Here is a 14,974-nt window from a genome sequence, read left to right on the forward strand (position 1 = left end):
CTAGTAGTTCACGTAGTGTTTCTGAGTGAGCCAGGAGAACTAATGTGCTTTCAGAAGTTGTTCTGAACATCTGACAGTGATACTCACCTGTAAAATGTGGTTTGCAGGATGAATATGGTGTTGACCACTTTGTGATTTCTAGAGAGATTGTTTTTGAACCTGGAATGGATGCAGTTTGCATTTATCTGACTGATTGTATTCTGCTCACTGAATGGAACTCATTTATTTTTTTGAAAATTGAGTTTTAGCCTAAGAGGACATTTGATTTAAGTATGGCTTTGTCCTAACTAGCATTTTAATTTAGAGACCTGACTGATTAATAGCTCTTACAGTTAGAGAAACCAGTGGATTGGTGTTGGAAGCATGGGCATGTTTTGGAATGTTTGCCCTGTGTTAACATTGAGGGAGAGGCCCTGTGGTAGGAATAGTTTCATAGGATTAAGGCTTGGCCCTTGTGCCAGCTCCCCTGGGCCAGGAAAGAGTTGCATTGGGTTGGCACCATCTGCCTTCCTTTAGTCTTTGAATTTTTTTGATTTCTAACTCTTGCTTGCAAATACAGATTTTGTTAGATCACCTGTAAGGATTTAGTATCCATTTAACTTATTGTAGGGAATGATGATAATTTTGTAGGAGCAGATAAAAATGGAGAATGCTCATAGGAACTTCAGTCAGCTGCTCTCCATAAGCTGTTCTTATCAACCAGCCATTAAAAGGATAGTTATAAAGCTTTTATTGTAATGTGAGAAATGTTCATCTCATAATATTAAGTAAAAATGCCCCAAATACCCAGGATACAAAATTGCGTATGTACTAAAATTACAACTTTGTTAAACAATACAGCTATAAAGAAAAATAATTGAAAAGAACTATACTAGAATAAAATAATAACTGTATTAGCATGCTGGGATAAAAGCTGGGTTCTTTTTTCCTTTTTCCCCACCCCCTACATTTTCTGTGATGGGGTTGATTATCTTCATAATGGGAAAAAAAATTTAACGTGCTTTCAAGCGTAAGACTTGGTCCCTGCAAATAATGACTACTTATATTTCGTAAATCCACCTCCATCGTGTTTCTCACTAGGAATGGCCTCAATAATTTTTAAAAGGCCATTGAAATTGATTGCTCTTTAGTGATGTTCATTTGCAGGGTAGTTAAATCTATATGCATTTTAGAGTATTTGAAATGATTGTAATTAGGCTGATTCGGTATAGAAACGTTACCTCTTTTGAACTTAGAATTACTGCCTTTACTGTCTGTTTTTTATTTTCATCATAATCAACATGCATCTACTAAGTGCCCCCCAGTAGGGGCAGGCCCAGTGGCCCAGTGGTTAAGTTTGTGCGCTGTGCTTCAGTAGCCCAGGGGTTCACTGGTTCAGATCCTGGGCGTGGACCTAGCACAGCTCATAAGCCATGCTGAGGTGGTGTTCCACAAAGCACAACCGGAAGGACCTACAACTAGACTATACAACTATGAACTGGCGGTGGGGGGGGGCGTGTTGGGGAGAAAAAGAAAAAAAAAGATTGGCAACAGATGTTACCTCAGGTGCCAATCTTTAAAAAAAAAATAAGTAGCCCCCTATATATTTCAGGCAGCAGCTTAAATGCCATTTACAGATACTACAATGAAGTGGGAAAGAAGCCTGTGATGAAGTGGAGCACTATTGACAGGTGGCCCACACATCCCCTTCTCATTCAGGTAAGTCAGCGGCTGCCGGCAGCCCCTGTCACCCCTGCTTCTGCTGTGGGTCAGGTTCTTGTCCCTGCTTGGTCTGCAGGTGTCCTTCTGAGCCTTACTGTAGTTCTCTTGCTTAAATTGTGTGCTGGGGCTTAAACAAAAGTATTAGAGTCTATCAAGACTGTGACAGGAGAAAATAAATTCAAAGATGGTAAACGTTAGATTCTTTTCTTTCTTCAGATTAATACTGTTAGTCACAAACCATAGCAGATTTATATTTTGAGCTTTGTGTTTGCCGATGACCAGAGGACTGTTAAAGATTATGCAAGTGTTTCGCCTAATTTATGTTCATAGATTGAATGATGGACAAATAAATCCTCTATTTTCTAGATCCTTTAAAATGTCAAAAGATTTAAAAAATTTAAAGGTGATAAGTCTACATGTTCTGAAATGTGAAAATAAATGTAACATTTCAACTGAGGAAGTTTCATGTATTTGAAGAAATTTCAGATTCCTCCTGCACAATTATATTTATAATGTTTATATTAATAGATGCTTGATTTTAGGAGAATCAGTTAAAACTACAATTCTAAAGCCAATACCTTTGAATTGGTGTTACTGTATACTTTTTGCCCTGTGAGTAGAGTGTGCTACGGGTAATTGCCCTAAATCATACAAGTATAGTTTTATTCAGTCAGTACAACCTTCTGCCTTTGAGTTAGTTTAGGTAGAGGAAATATTGAGTGATTTAGATTTCATCCAGTTTATGTTTCTTTCCTTGGACATCCTCTGACTGGCAGAATACCACCTTACCCTTTTAAAAAGCCTGGAGTCATTTAGAATCTGTAACCGCTAGATGGTGCTAGACATTGTTAAAAGCAGGTCAGCTCTCCCTGGAGCAGACAGTGTTCCTTAGGCACGGAGATGATGTCAAGGGTTAATGCTCAGATTGAAATGCAGTGTTAAGCAGAAATGAAAAGAAGGCACCTTCCCTTAGGGATGGGTGTAGTTTTGGTCTCAATGTGGTGTTCCCCCGCTCATTTTCTCTGCTGCTGGATCCAGTCAGTACTGCCTGAAGCTCCAGAGTGCCCTAGTTTGCTCTTGGAGGCCTGTGATTGGAAACGAGGGGTGTTTCAGGTCAGCACTGACATGTGGTAGCAGAGAACGAGGGATCTGCACAGCATCTGCCTGCCCTGATCGAGTGAGTAATTAGATTTGCATCAAAATTCAGCCCTTTGAAAAGGGGGGAAGCAGAAAGATGGAAAGGTCTCTTAACTGAGGAAATCTCCGTTCATGAAATGAAAGGGAGTTTTAGAGGCATTTATCCACCCTCCTAGATGATGTGATTGAAGGCTCTGAGAGCCGCCTGCCGCTTTCATTCTGCAGGGGGATTGCATGTAGGAAATACCGCAGATGGATTTTAGATGATTTGAGTAGCACTTCTACTTTACCCCAGCTCCTCAGTTTGGATGATGGCTTAGAGTCTGCTGTAAGCCATAAATAATTGTGTTTCTGCTTGTGGTTTTGCGAGATGAGAAAAGGAAAAATACCAAAATTTTTGGAAACAAAAGTTTATAATAGGCCTTATTCTTAATATTGTGTAGATTACATGAGGAGATTTGATTTCTAGCAGAAATTAAAAACAAACAAACCCTAAACTAAAACTAGAAATATAGTTAAAAACTAAGAATATTTTTAATCTACATTTCTACTTGTTATAGGTAGTAATTACTCAAAATAGTCATTTTACTACTGTCATCTCTAAAATTGCTATTTGTCTAGCTGGAGGAGTAATTGGAGTAAGTGAATGTGCCAAGCTCCTCTGCCAACTTTGCAGTGGGCCTTCTGATCTAGGCTGTGGTCCAGAAACAGTCCTTTCTGAGCATCCTTAGTTTCCAAGCACTGCAAAGACCACCAGAAAATATTGTTTTGGTTTGTATCTGATCTTACCATATTTACTCTGTAGGTAAATTATAAATTTTGAAAAGGGAACTAACGCTCTAGGCACATTTTGTACCTTAGTGCATCTATTTACCAAATTTTGAGAGTCCAGAAAGATTAATAATGTCTCAGTGTTGATTAGGGAATAATTTTCTCTTCCTGTAGTATTAACCACTGATATATCAAAATACCAACAAGTACAAATGTACATGGTTCTGGTAAATTGTCCTTTATAAGTTTTTAAAAACCTTTTTTTGGAAATAATTTCAAACATGCAGGAAAGTTGAAAGACTAAGAACAGTATAAGCAACTTTACTCTTTGCCTAGATTCACATATTCTTAACATTTATCCAACTTGCTTTATCATTTGCATCCTCTCTGTGTGTTTATGTTTGTATATACATACATATATTTTCTTCTGAACCTTTTGAGAGTAACTTATATATATAAAATCACCCTTTACACCTACGTAGCAGGGATATTCTCTTCCATAACTGTGGTACAGTGTTCAACTTCAGTAAATTTAACATTGATGCTTAAATTTGTCTGACCTACATTTATATTCCGGTTTTGTCAATTGACATTGATATGTCCTTTGTAGCATTTGCTTTATAAGTTAAGTGACGAAGAATGATTAAAGCGTAAGATGAAAGAAAGCCTCTTCAGATCTGAGATTTCAGCACCTATTGTTGTGAATCAGCAAGTGCCAACTAGACATGGGAACTCACTGGTCTGGTGGACAGAGATTCGGAGGAGGCGGGACCTGCGTTGTAGCCCAAGTTCTGCAGATGTGACTGAATGGGCCCCCAGGTCGCCGCATCTCCCCGCACCCCCGTGAATTTACTGAGAGTTGTACTACCTCTCATCTGTTGTTATGAAGGTTGTTATGAAGATTGACTTAGTGAAGATACTGGGCTCAGAACGAAAAGGTCATAAAAATAGAAGAGTGTTTTCTTATTCCTCTACTATTTTTGTCTAATGTAGTTTAATGTGATATACCTAAAAGCCAGACTAAGGGAGATTTAGAAAGACCCTGTAAGCTGTTTTCCTGCTAACCGAGCAAATGAGAGGTCTTAAAACAACTTCTCCTTCCCATCTGTGTTTCCTTTCCATCTGGAAGTGTGCCCTGTTCCTCCCGAGGGGAAGCAGATCCAGAGCATTCATTTTCAGTGAGCCATTAGTGAGCTTTAGAAGTTTCCCATCAAATTCCCTAGGCCCCTGAAACTGTTATGAGCCATTTTGATGATGAACCAAAGCAAGCGGAGACTGTACTGTTTGTAATTTTTTAAAAAGAGAGTTCCAGTTTTTGATGGTTGCTGTGAGATTTTTTTTTTGTAGCTCTCATTTAAAAAATATTTTCTTTTCCTTCTGTTTCTTTTTTCCTACTTCTTCCTTATCCTCCTTTCTTGGTATTTGCGAAGTGCTTTGCAGACCACATTCTGAAAGAACTGGACCATTTTCCACATGAGAAGAGAAGCGAGGTGGTCATTCTTTTTTCTGCTCACTCACTGCCGATGTCTGTAAGTAAGAACATTCTTTTGGCTAATCTAGGGGTAGAGGATTTCTAAATGCAGCTTCCACGTTGTCCTGAGCCCTGTGCAAGGATGAACTGTAAAATCGCAGACTTAACTTGGTGCTAATTTAACTAGACTCATTTCTTGAAACCTAATAACAAGTAATTCAGATTATAATATTGTGAATAGATACTGTCTTAATAAACCCCTTTAAAATGATAGTTTGAAGATGTATTTGTATGTAGGAATTTTTAGTAAGTGGAAGAGTTCTTTTCACTGCTTTTGCCTGCCCTGTTGAAGGGGCTCCGCCCGATGTCTCAGTGCGTTGAATTGTTGGGCCTCCATTCACACGAGTGCTCTCCATCCCATTCTTTCATCAAGACTTGGTAGGGACTGTTTGAAATCCAGGAAGTAATCACAGTTTATAGTTTGCTAAGACTTGGGATCACATTTTGGCAATTGAATATAGAGTATATCAAGTTGTGATCTGATTGGTCATTGGTTTGTCATAGTATACTGTGTCTTCATGAAAATACTCCATCTGCCATAGCTGTTGCCTTTTTGGAAACAAGAATGATCAAGCTAGTGTGCAGTATAGACGTGCTTGATATAAGCAGCTAGTTTCATCAGCTCAGAACTATCATTGTGTCCTAAAAACATCGCTTTCAAAGGCAGCGAGGTAGAGAATTACTTTTTCTTAGGTGTTATTAAGGTTTTAACTCCAGGGTTAATGGAGTTAACCTGGATGTCTGGGGCGACTCTTCTAGTTGGTCTTCACTGCCACCTGGTGGTGACCAAGGTGGAGCCCTTCGCAGCTTTTCCATTCCCATATCTCAACTAAGCAGTAGGTGGCTCTGGAGATAAATTTCTCTCTTCTGGAAGCCTGCCTGTTGATTTTAACGGGTTCATATTCTCTTTTCTGGTATCATGCAGAGCCTCTTCACATGCCCATCCTCCTGCTCCACCCTCATCCTTTGTATAACTGTCCTTCATGTGATGAGGCCGTGTCTGAAGTGCCAGAAGGGAAGCTCTTGAACTGGGAAGGGAGGAAACACATTTTTATACATGAACGATTCCAGGTGCTGCCTTCTCTTCTCTCACCCGCGGCCTCATTTCCCTTTCTTCCCCTCAGGGACTGAGCATACTGCTTCCAGGTTTCTGCTGCCCCGGGTCCTGTGTGTGACTGAGGAATGCCATGAAGTCATGAGGATAGGGAAGGGGTAGGGAAGACAGTGGGATGGTTGAGGAAGAAAACTGATCTAGCGAACTTTTCTTTTCCTCTACATTTGCTTTCTAATGACTTTTTCCCCCTTAATGACTTTTTAAGAACTTGTTATTTTGAAGTAATTTTAGACTTACAGAAAAGTTGCAGAAATAGTACAGAGAGTTGCCATATACCCTTCACGTAGCTTCACCTAATGTTGACATCTCACGTAACCATGGTACAGTGATGAAAAGGAAGAACTGAGCAGTGGTGTGACACTATTAACCAAAGGCCAGCCCTTACTCGGATTTCACCACTTCTTCCCCAGTTGTCGTTTTTCTGTTCCAGAATTCAATCCAGGATCCCACATCGCATTTGGTTGTCATGCCTCTGCAGTATCCTCCAGTCTGGGACAGTTCCTCATACTTTCCTTGTCTTTTGTGACCTTGATATTTTTGAAGAGTGATTTTGTAGGCTGTCACTTATTTTGTAGCACGCTCCTCCATTTGGATTGGTCTGGTATTTTCTCACGATCAGGTTGAGGTTATGTATTATTGGGAAGAATACCCAGGGGTGATTGTCCTCCTCAGCGCATCCTGCCGGGAGTGTGTGATGTCACTTTGTCTTACTGCTGCTGGTGTGATCCTTGGTCATTTGTCTAAAGTGCTGTCTGCTGGATTTGTCCATTGTAAAGTAACTATTTTTCTCTTTCTAATTAAAAATATCTTGGAGAGCTGCTTTGAGACCATGCCAATGTCTTGTTGTTCCTTAGACTTTTGCCTGCTAATTTTAGCCTCTATCGGTGGATCTTGCCTGTCGCAGTTATTTCTGTGCTGTTCTCACGTGACTTCGTATTTTCCTCATTCTTTCCATATTTACATTTCTAATGGCTTGTTAACTAACTGAATTCATCAGTATTTCATGGCAACAGGATTTGCTAAGCACCTACTGTGTTCCGGGCGCTGTTCTACCCGCTATCGTAGGATATGGGAATGAACAAAATAGACAGAAATCTTTGCCCCCACAGAGAGGGGAAGCAGATAATAGACACACAACGTAAGAAAACAGTGTGCTATGTTAGGAGGTAATATGTGTTGTAGGAAGAAATAAAGCAGGGTGTGTGTGTTAGGGAATTAGTACACAACTAAATATTAAAGCAGGAGAAATAAAATTTCTGTTGAACACTTTAAAGCTGTAACAAGCTGTTCTGTCTCTCAGGAGCATTTTTCAGACAGTCGCTGTGCTCGAAGCACGGACTACAGTCCATTGTGGGAAGAGTGGGGAGAGAAGAGGGATTAGAAGGCACAGGTCATGTTCTTGAGGAGCCTGGAATTTGAACCATGTGCTGCTGCTTTCCTCCCTCTTATTCCACTAGCATCTACCCCTTTGTTTACCTGGTCCCCATAAACTCAGTAGTTCTGTACACTGTCCATACAACACTCTTGTTTCCTGTTCTAAAAATCAGCCACTCAAATGACTACTAAAGTAGAAGTCCCATCCCCCATTGCCTCTTCCTGCCCTGTTTCAGATGGGGGACTGAGACCATCGTCCAGCGTTATACATTGTTGGTCTCCCAGGAATAACGTAGAACAGAGAATCTGACATATTCTTTGGGACCTCAGAGATGACTGAGTGCTGTGTTCTCTGGCTGATGAACAAATGGATCCCAGGAAGTTTGGTGATTGAGCTCAGATTGTGTCCTCCTTAGTGCAGAAGACAGAAAGGGAGGACTCGGTCCTGCCCTCACACCCATTGTCTCCCGCACACTTGGAGGCTCCCGGAACCCTTCACGTGCTAGCGACTGAACGCCCATGTGTCTTTGCTGCAGGTGGTCAACAGAGGGGATCCCTATCCTCAGGAGGTGGGCGCCACTGTGCAGAGAGTCATGGATAAGCTGGGTTACTCCAACCCCTACCGACTGGTTTGGCAGTCCAAGGTAGGTGGCTTCCACAGGTTGGAGGCAGTCAGCTCTTTTGAGGAAGTCTAGTTTAGGACTTAGTTATAAAACGATTAGATTTGGCTCTTATAGACAGAATGTTCTGTAGCCTGATTGCTCACCATGGATAGAAAGAACTCAGCAAGCAAATTGGGTAGGAGGAGAAATCAAGTGACTAGTTGAGTTCTGTTGATTTAATACATTATTTTTAGTGGTAATGACAGAAATTGTTATTTATTTATATTTTGCCAAATTCCAGAAGGATTCAAGCTTAATGTAGAAATACCAGAACTCATTAAAGCAGGTGTAAAGCATGGCTCTCGCTCCTACAGGGAGGTTCGTGTGTGCCCAGGGCAGTGGGCTGTGATGGGTCATAGACATGGTGGGAGCAGTGGGTCCCAGTATGTGTTCACTCTCCTTTTTCATAGGTTGGTCCTATGCCCTGGCTGGGTCCTCAAACAGACGAGACTATCAGAGGACTTTGTGAGAGGGGAAGGAAGAATATCCTTTTGGTTCCAATTGCGTTTACCAGCGATCACATTGAAACACTGTATGAACTGGATATCGAATACTCACAAGTTCTAGCCAAAGAGGTAAATGCTCCCATCTGGCTCATCAATCCCATTGTTATTTGTTTTAAAAGAAAACTTTCTCTGCAATAATCTAATTGTATCATTCAAAAATATTGTTTGGTATACTTGTTTGCATGTACTGTGTCCTCATTGTTCTGAATAACACTCAATCTGAGTAATGGTCTGAACACATCAAGGTAATTCCATGTCAGCAGTGGGAAAGCAGTTTTGTGCCTTTCTAAAACCAGGTGGCCCACTGCAGGCAATGTCATTTTGTTTAGTTTGAGTTACTGTACTACTGAAAGTAATGAAAACTACATTTCCTTAAAAAAAATAATTGTACTTCTCATCAATTTGGAGGGAAAAGTTTTTATTGTTCTATAATTCCTTTTCTTAGTCTAATAGTGCCCTTACTTTCGGGCTGTTACACTGCTTCTCATTGGGTTTTCAAGGCTTGTAGGAGTCACTGTCATTTAAGAGAAGAGCATGGAATGAATGAAGCAGTATATGTTTTAATTTCCTTGACCTCTTTTATACATTCACTTAATTAGCTGTTTGCTACTGTGTTGTGATCAGTGTGGTCACTGAAATAACAAATACCATCCTTAGTGTCTTGTAATGTAAGATGGATGTGAATTGTCAGTCAGGGTGGAGAAAAACTATTCCTCACCCATCTCATGGCTTCTGAGGGCCTGCTGGAAACTTGAGTCTGATTTATAGCATTGTTTCCATGGGAATTGTGGAAGCCTTGGACCCAAGAAGCCCTTCCCTCCTCATCTTCTGCCAGAACTCCTGGCCCTGATCATCCCACGTGTGATTGGTGGAGACCTGGCCTCAAAGGATGCTTCACCCTCTCCAGGCCTGCATGGCAGGTGCAGGGCAGGGTGGAGAGTGGGTGGGGAAGTTTAGCCAACACCCAACCCCACAGGTGTTTGTGTATTCATGCTGCTCATCAAACATCAATGAAAGTTCAGGAGTGCCTAAATTACTTGTCAGTAGTTCTGATAAAGAATTTATGGGAGAGTCATAGTTGGCTAAAATGAGGTTGCAGGGTTGTCTGTGGATTTTACTTAATGGTGCCTCCTGTATCCCACCATGACTTTGGCTTATTATGAGCTCACTAAAAAGATTTAAGTGCAAATATAGTTCATAGCAGAGTGTTTGGAAAATAATTTATTGTTTGTATTGAATAATAATTCACATTCATTCATATTACTAAGCTAAGGTCATTCCTTAGTAATCAAATGGATTATTAGTGATTAATAAATTAATCCATAGAATAAAGGAGACCAACTAGCTACAATTTGTTTCATTATTTTGATGGGAGAATACACTGTATTTAAAACAATTAACTTTATTTAAAAAATGGTTTGAATTTTTTCCCCAAATAGAAATAACCTTATTGCTTTTTGATAATAAAAATAGTAAACATCTCAAACAGTTGAAAGAAGTATAACGTAGAACTCACTTGGAATCTTACCCCTAAAGAGAGAATACGTTAATATTTTGATAAAAATAAGTCCCATTTCTCCTCTAAATGTGTATTTTAATTAAAATGATATTCTTCTACACGTTTAACAAAAACAGCATTTTCTTCATACTGTTTTGTAACTTTGTTCTTAAGAATATATTACGCACCCAAATCAATAAATATAATTAGATCTATGTAATTATTTTTAACAAATCCTTGATTAGTATACATTTAACATTATTTCTAATTTTTTACTATCATAAACTGCTCTGTAGTAAACATTTTCTTTTTTATTTTTTCAGTATTTTCTTAGGATAAATTCTTAGAAACGGAATTTAAATGTTGGTGCATATTTTACTGGATTGCCCTACAGAAGTGTCTCCTTTAAATGTTTCCAGCATTGGTTATCTTGCTGTCACTGACTTCTCCGTGAAGTTGTAGATTACAGTCTCTTTTTAAGTTGAGGACTATGTGTTTGCTGAATCTCAGCATTTTTCCCATGCCAGTCTTCTGATGTTGATGCCGGCTTAAAATACATAGCAACTGAAAAGTCATCAACATTTTGGAAAGGGAAAGAAGATCCTAACTATCCGAGTAAATGATAATTAGATATTTCTCACTTATTTGAGGGATAATTAACTGGACATTTTTGGAGAGAGAAGCAGGGATGGTAATGAAATAATCCTCAGAATTTTATTTCAGGTTTTTCTACGTAAGAATCTATCTAAAATCCCAACTCTGAATTGGATCCAATCTAGGTTCAGCATACGTTAAATTACAGTCATGTACAGCATAATGATGTTTCAATCGGTGACGACCGCATATATGACAGTGGTCCCGTAAGATCAGTACCATACAGCCTAGGTGTGTAGCAGGCTGGAGCATCCAGGTTTGTGTAAGTGCACTCTCTGATGTGTGCATGATGAAATCGCCTGACAACGCATTTCTCAGAACATATCCCCATTGTTAGGTCACACCTGACTGTAATTTACTTCTTTTGACACTGGAAGCATAAAAATTTAAAGCAACGTTCTGTTTAGGTGGAGTCTGTAAATGCATGCATTAGAAAGATACAGTAACAAAAGGATGGTAGGTAGATTTAAATTATTTGGGAATTCTATCAAATACAACCTCAAAAACGGTTTGGAAACAAAGCACCTGTGGGAAGGTAATGGGGTGGGGAAAGAATAGAAATTGAAGAGCAATTTTACGGTAACAGAGGTGGAAATCAACGGATGTGCTCACCCCATGACCATTTTTCATTTCTGAGCAGTTGGGGGACGCTTTTGAAGTAAGACTTTGAGTTGTGTTTGTGAATCTGTGTTTGTATTTATTTTTTTGGCAGCAATCAGTTTCTCTAAAAAAAAAAAAAAAGAAAAATAAAATGTGTATGTGTTTCTCCTCCCTGTTCTCATTTGATTCAGTGTGGAGCTGAAAACATCAGAAGAGCAGAGTCTCTTAATGGAAATCCATTGTTCTCTAAGGTATCCGCAGTGTTACAACCACTTCAGTAGAACATATCGGAGAGTAATCCTCTGAGAAACTCCTACCGAATATTGGTTTTCTCACATATTAGAACATTTTGAGTTCCAATTAATTACAAAAGTAAAATCGAATTCCTTATACTCTCACTCTTTTTTCCTTTAGATGGCCCAATTTTCTTATTTCTACCCATCTATGTCTAATTTAAAATCTGCCTTTCAGAGACAAGGTTTAGCAGGTGGGGTAAGAGGATTTCATTTCCTAAAATCTCTGTCTTGAGTTTTCTCTAAGCTGAGGAGATTCTTAGGAGAGGAACATATTACAGAATTTGGTTCAAAGGATTCATAATTCAGATTAAAAGAATCCCCAAGCCATAGTGATTATCTGGGCAGATGGGCGGGGGAAGTGCATGGGGAGATAGTAGACTTTTTGCCTCTGATGAATCTTTGCTTCTTGTCGTGCGTCCTCCAGGCCCTGGCAGATTTGGTGCACTCACACATCCAGTCCAACGAGCTGTGCTCCAAGCAGTTGACTCTGAGTTGTCCGCTCTGTGTGAATCCTGTCTGCAGGCAGACTAAATCCTTCTTCACCAACCAGCAGCTGTGACCCCGCAGAGGACCCTTGGGATTAGGCAAATGCCCAACCTCCAGATACCTCCAACATGGAGGAGGACATATTTAGAGATCAAGGAAGGAAGTGACATTAGTATATGTGCGGACTTTGGGCACAAATTGTGTGATTTCTTGACGAACAGACTCTGAAATCCTTATTGAGGCTTTTCTGTTTTATATACTGAAACAGTAAGCATTTATAGTCACTTGCTCTGGGCAAAGAGACTACTTTGGAATGTCCACTAGGCTATTTTAAAAAGGAGTTTTAAAAATTTATCTTATGAGATGCACGTGTATTTTAAATACAGATTTTGTTTTTTATTACCTAAAAAACCTCCTGCAAGGGTACAGAATCCCCTCCGTGAGCTGTCATTATGAATATGTTTACAGTCTCATGCATATAGGTTTTTTTATGTGAACGCAGCTGAGTAAACGAGATATAGCTTGAAGCAGAAGTGTTACCTAACCTTTCCTAAGCCGTGGGCCGCAGAATGCCGGTGAGCGGTGGGGTTGCTTGCAGTGGTTGCTTTTGCCAGTGCTGTCACCATTTTGGTACTTGTGTATGAGCCGCACTTTCCTCACCATCAAACCAAATCGAGTACAGATTTCAAAAGTGCTTTGAGATTCCCAGGCACACAAGGCTGATAGACGTGTGGAAGTCCAGCGTGTGTCGTACCCGCCCGGGGGGAAGCTGTGGAGCGCAGCCTGGGGCCTCCCGCTGCTCCCTGCCTCCAAGGACAAGGATGCCGGGCCTCGTCTGCAGAGCTCCTCCCAGGACCCCAGCGAGCTTTCCATTGAGCATCTTTCTTTTGGTTGAATGTCTCCTTTCTGCATATTTGTTTGAAGAATTATAAAGTCAACTGTGTTTTGTAAGCTTGGATTCTTTCTTCATTCATAATTTTTTATTATAAAAATTATATAACATGCTATAGGAACTTTGAAAAATAAAGAAAAGACAACTAACCACTCTAATGCAATAGCTATTAACAATATTATGTTTCACGTCAGCCTTTTCCTTTCCTGTGGATATTTTTGATGCCACTGTAACCTTGAGTTTGTGAGTGAAAAGGTGTTCCAAAATGTACAAGTAATGCAGGATCAGAATCTGATCTTCCATGCTTGGGTTTGAATGGATTAAAAAATCTCTGATGGATCCATAATGAATCTGTAATGGTTACTTTCTCTTTCCTCATTGCCTAAAACTTTGTTCTTCAAAAGAGCATTTCTTTGATTTTTTTAAAGCCAGTTCATAAAGTGGGAGTATTAGAGGAGTCATAGATCTTCTATATTCAAAATTTACTGTGTTAATGAATATGACGTCATTAAGGTTTTAACCGGTTTGATTCATGCTCTCTGTTAAAAAGAAAAACTAATCTAAATTAGTTAATAATAAAAGTTGTTAAATAGGAACTTACTTTGTAATACAAGAAAAGAGCCATGCCATCCACTTTCATTAATAGTTTTCCTACACTGAGAACGGCTCTGAAATTTGACTAGCATCTACTTTTTTTTTTTTTCAAATTGCTTTTCTTATTAGTAGATTGTGTTTCCAGAGAAAGGTACAAGGCATAGATAGTTGTTTAGAATTCTCCTCTATCCGTTTCTTTCATGTTTTGGGGAGTAGGTTCCAGTGGACTTTGACTGTCCAGTCACTCAGTGCAGTGAATTCTCTGGGTTAGTGGCGTGACGCCAGAGGGCGGGTTATGCTTGCAGCCATTGTCCCTCCTCCAGGAAATTGCTGAGGGCTTGCTTCACTCCAACTGTTTTAAAGTTGAATATACATTATTTTGGAGAATTTGCAGAAAACTACAATTAAGTTCTTTCTAGGGTATCTGACACCCCTCATTTGCTAAGGAAACTTCCCGATCAACGTGACTGAGCTGTCTGGAATGATATCCTTGATTCTGAGTTGGGACCAGATCAGCCTTTGTAGTGAGAGGCAAAGGGGGATTTATTGGGATCACTGTCCATGGCATTTGTTGTTCTCGTAAGTGTCACTTCTGCCTGTTAGTAACCAAAGATGGGTAAGGGTCATACGCGAGGTAGCCTTTGGTAGGACAGAAATCAATGATTGCTCTTTTTAGAGCTAATATTCTTGAGAATTGTTGTCCTGTTTGTCGACTTTAAAATACAAAAGTTTGCCCTGGTCATCAGCTCTTACTGCTGGCAGTTTCTTCAGGCGGCACTCCCGGACAGACCTGGCTTGCACTCGTGAGTCAACTTAGCTTGCAGGAGCTGTGATGCTAGGCAGTGTAGCCGTCAGGGTTATTAGGAGGCCCAGGTCCCTGTATGACTAGCTCGGGAGGAGGGAGCTCTTCCCTTTAAATGTCTGTCAGTGGCTTGTTGGTGCTGACTAAGTAGTAAATGTCTGTTAATTTCCTGGTAATACCTCAAAGTACCCATCCTTGCTCAAGTAATCCCATGAGCGGAATGTAATATTTCTCTAGGATTCTGTTAAGTTTTTCTATATGGCTGAAATTATTTGGACACTGGTGGTTATGTAGGTATGAACAGAAGGTGGATTTTCCGCTCCAAGTGGCCCAAACTAAGCCTGAGTAGAGGCCAC

At 40.0% G+C, this 14,974-nt stretch overlaps 1 protein-coding gene across 5 annotated transcripts in view; it reads left to right on the forward strand.

Annotated features, from left to right (window-relative positions):
- The window catches only part of FECH (ferrochelatase), a 36,903-nt gene extending 23,335 nt beyond the window's left edge, over window positions 1-13,568 (forward strand). For 2 of the 5 annotated variants that reach the window (XM_070512976.1, XM_070512975.1), the window contains exons 6-11: window positions 1,592-1,698; window positions 5,040-5,138; window positions 8,165-8,272; window positions 8,701-8,865; window positions 11,740-11,799; window positions 12,269-13,568. In XM_070512976.1, coding sequence (XP_070369077.1) covers window positions 1,592-1,698; window positions 5,040-5,138; window positions 8,165-8,272; window positions 8,701-8,865; window positions 11,740-11,799; window positions 12,269-12,403 — 674 coding nt within the window. In that variant the 3' untranslated portion in view covers window positions 12,404-13,568. Of the gene's footprint in view, window positions 1-1,591; window positions 1,699-5,039; window positions 5,139-8,164; window positions 8,273-8,700; window positions 8,866-11,660; window positions 11,800-12,268 lie in introns of all 5 variants that reach the window. The other 3 variants (XM_070512977.1, XM_070512978.1, XM_070512979.1) reach the window with 2 other exon arrangements.
- Window positions 13,569-14,974: the final 1,406 nt, after the last annotated feature.

Source organism: Equus asinus, chromosome 7 (assembly GCF_041296235.1).
Source record: "Equus asinus isolate D_3611 breed Donkey chromosome 7, EquAss-T2T_v2, whole genome shotgun sequence".
NCBI classification, from domain to species: domain Eukaryota; kingdom Metazoa; phylum Chordata; class Mammalia; order Perissodactyla; family Equidae; genus Equus; species Equus asinus.